Below are 1970 nucleotides of genomic sequence, written 5' to 3' on the forward strand. Positions count from 1 at the left end.
GTCTATTCATCTCACATAGAATTCCAATATCAGAACAAAGAATGAGTTGCATTCAGATCTTCCTTGTTGAACCAATGATTTATTGGACTTCTATACAGGCACGAGAGTGACCTGAAATAACTAGATTGCAAAAATTTTCTTTCACAACATGGGAGATATTCTGAATATTGTGTAGATTGGGGCCACTCCGTTAACCCCTTTAACATCAGGAGACATTATAACCTCTGGAGACTAAATGCAGCCTAGTTATTCAGTTCCTCCCAGGCATTTTGGACCTAGGTTACCACATAATGGGAATATGCTGTAGTTACACAAATCTATTTTTAAGTATTGTGATTTAATTTTTCTTTATATTTGACTAGAATACCATCATATATATATATATATATATTACATTTTCTTTTTTATTTTTATTTTTTATTATTATTATTAATTACACTTTATTCATTTTGTATCCCCCCATAAGCCCCTCCGTCCTCTCCTCCCAATCCCACCCTTTCTCCCCTTTCTGCACACATGCCCCTACCCAAGTCCGCTGATAGGGGAGGTCCTCCTCTCCTTCTTTCTGATCTTAGACTATCAGTTCTCATCAGAAGTGGCTGCATTGCAATCTTCTGTGGCCTGACATTTTCATTGTTAATTTGTTGAAGAAATGGATAATTTGGGGACATCAACCATTGGCCTTGGAAATCTCTTGAGATATGTGGGAGTTTCCCTGGCTCCCTTTGTCCACTGACTCAGTGTGAGAATGCTTATCCAGCAACACCATTCTTCTCCTAATTCAGTTCTTTCTTATAGATGGGCATTAAAATAATGTAGAATACGGTGCTGTGGGGATTTGAGACAAAACCTGAGAGAAATGTAGCAATGAACCACCTGGTTTACGTAAGAGACACCCTTCATCTTTATAAAAATAAACACAGAAAGTCCTTAATTGTGAAAAAAATTACTAGGACTAAAGTTTTAAGCAGGAAGCCAAGGCTCTGAAGCTCAAAGTGAAGGGAAACCCCAGAGGCTGGCAGGAAACATGTGCCCCCTCCACACTTCATGCACTGAAGGAGGAAACACAGAGCTGAGGACCAGCCTGAAATACTGTACAGCTGCAAACGGAGGCTGTGTCACTGTGTTCTCCGAGCACAGTAGTATGTGGCAGAGTCTGCAGTGTCCACACTGGCGAGTTTGAGGAACACCCGGTTGTTGGAGCTGTCCTTGGAGATGGTGAGCCGGCTCTTCAGGGATGGGTTGTAGTACTTATCATTATCCCAATCAATTTGTGCCAGCCACTCCAGACCCTTTCCTGGAGGCTGTCGGATCCAGCCCACACGTACACCAGAAGTGCTCAGTGAAAACCCAGAACAAGCACAGGTCAGACTGAGGGTCTCAGAGGGCTGCAAGAGCCCAGGGCCAGACTCCTTCAAGGTGACCTGGGACAGGACATCTGTGAAGAAAGAAACAGAAGGTGAGGTTGGAACAGGCGAGGATAGGAAGGTCCATCCCGTGGGTGGCCTTGGCACTCACATGCAGGGACAAGCAGCAGCAGCAGCAAGGAGGAAGCAAGCCTGGCCATGGCTGCACACCAGTGAGCACCCAGGCCCAGCTTTGGCTTTTCAACCCAGGGATGGGTGGAGCCAGGGGAGATTTGCATTCCTCAACAGGTGCTGGCCCTGAGGGTGGACTTAAGTTTCAGGACCAGGAGGAGCCTGTCTGTGATGGGAAGCACAGAGCTCTCAGGGAGCTCACCTCTGCTCCCATAGAGAGTGGCTAATGGAGACCAGAGTCCTCAGAATAAACACTTGTGGTGAGTGCTGTGTAGGAGCAGGACTGAGAGAGACCCTCACTGGAACAGGAAGGGTCCTGACCTGTCCTGTCCACTCCTCCAGGGAACATCACCCTGTGATTTCACATGGAGGAATCATGAAGAGCTCAGAGCATTGCTTTTCTCCTGCCTTCATGATGCTCTGTGCCTCGGG

The 1970-nt window shown here is 46.2% G+C and overlaps 1 gene segment (V, D, J or C); it reads right to left on the minus strand.

Moving 5' to 3' along the window:
• Window positions 1-1118: 1118 nt before the first annotated feature.
• On the minus strand, window positions 1119-1567 carry LOC129673211 (immunoglobulin heavy variable 2-70D-like). The segment is given in 2 exon segments: window positions 1119-1438; window positions 1519-1567. Coding segments are annotated over 2 exon segments (369 nt in total).
• Between the last annotated feature and the right edge of the window lie 403 nt (window positions 1568-1970).

Source organism: Psammomys obesus, unplaced genomic scaffold (assembly GCF_907164565.1).
Source record: "Psammomys obesus unplaced genomic scaffold, mPsaObe1.curated_primary_1811, whole genome shotgun sequence".
Classification (NCBI taxonomy): domain Eukaryota; kingdom Metazoa; phylum Chordata; class Mammalia; order Rodentia; family Muridae; genus Psammomys; species Psammomys obesus.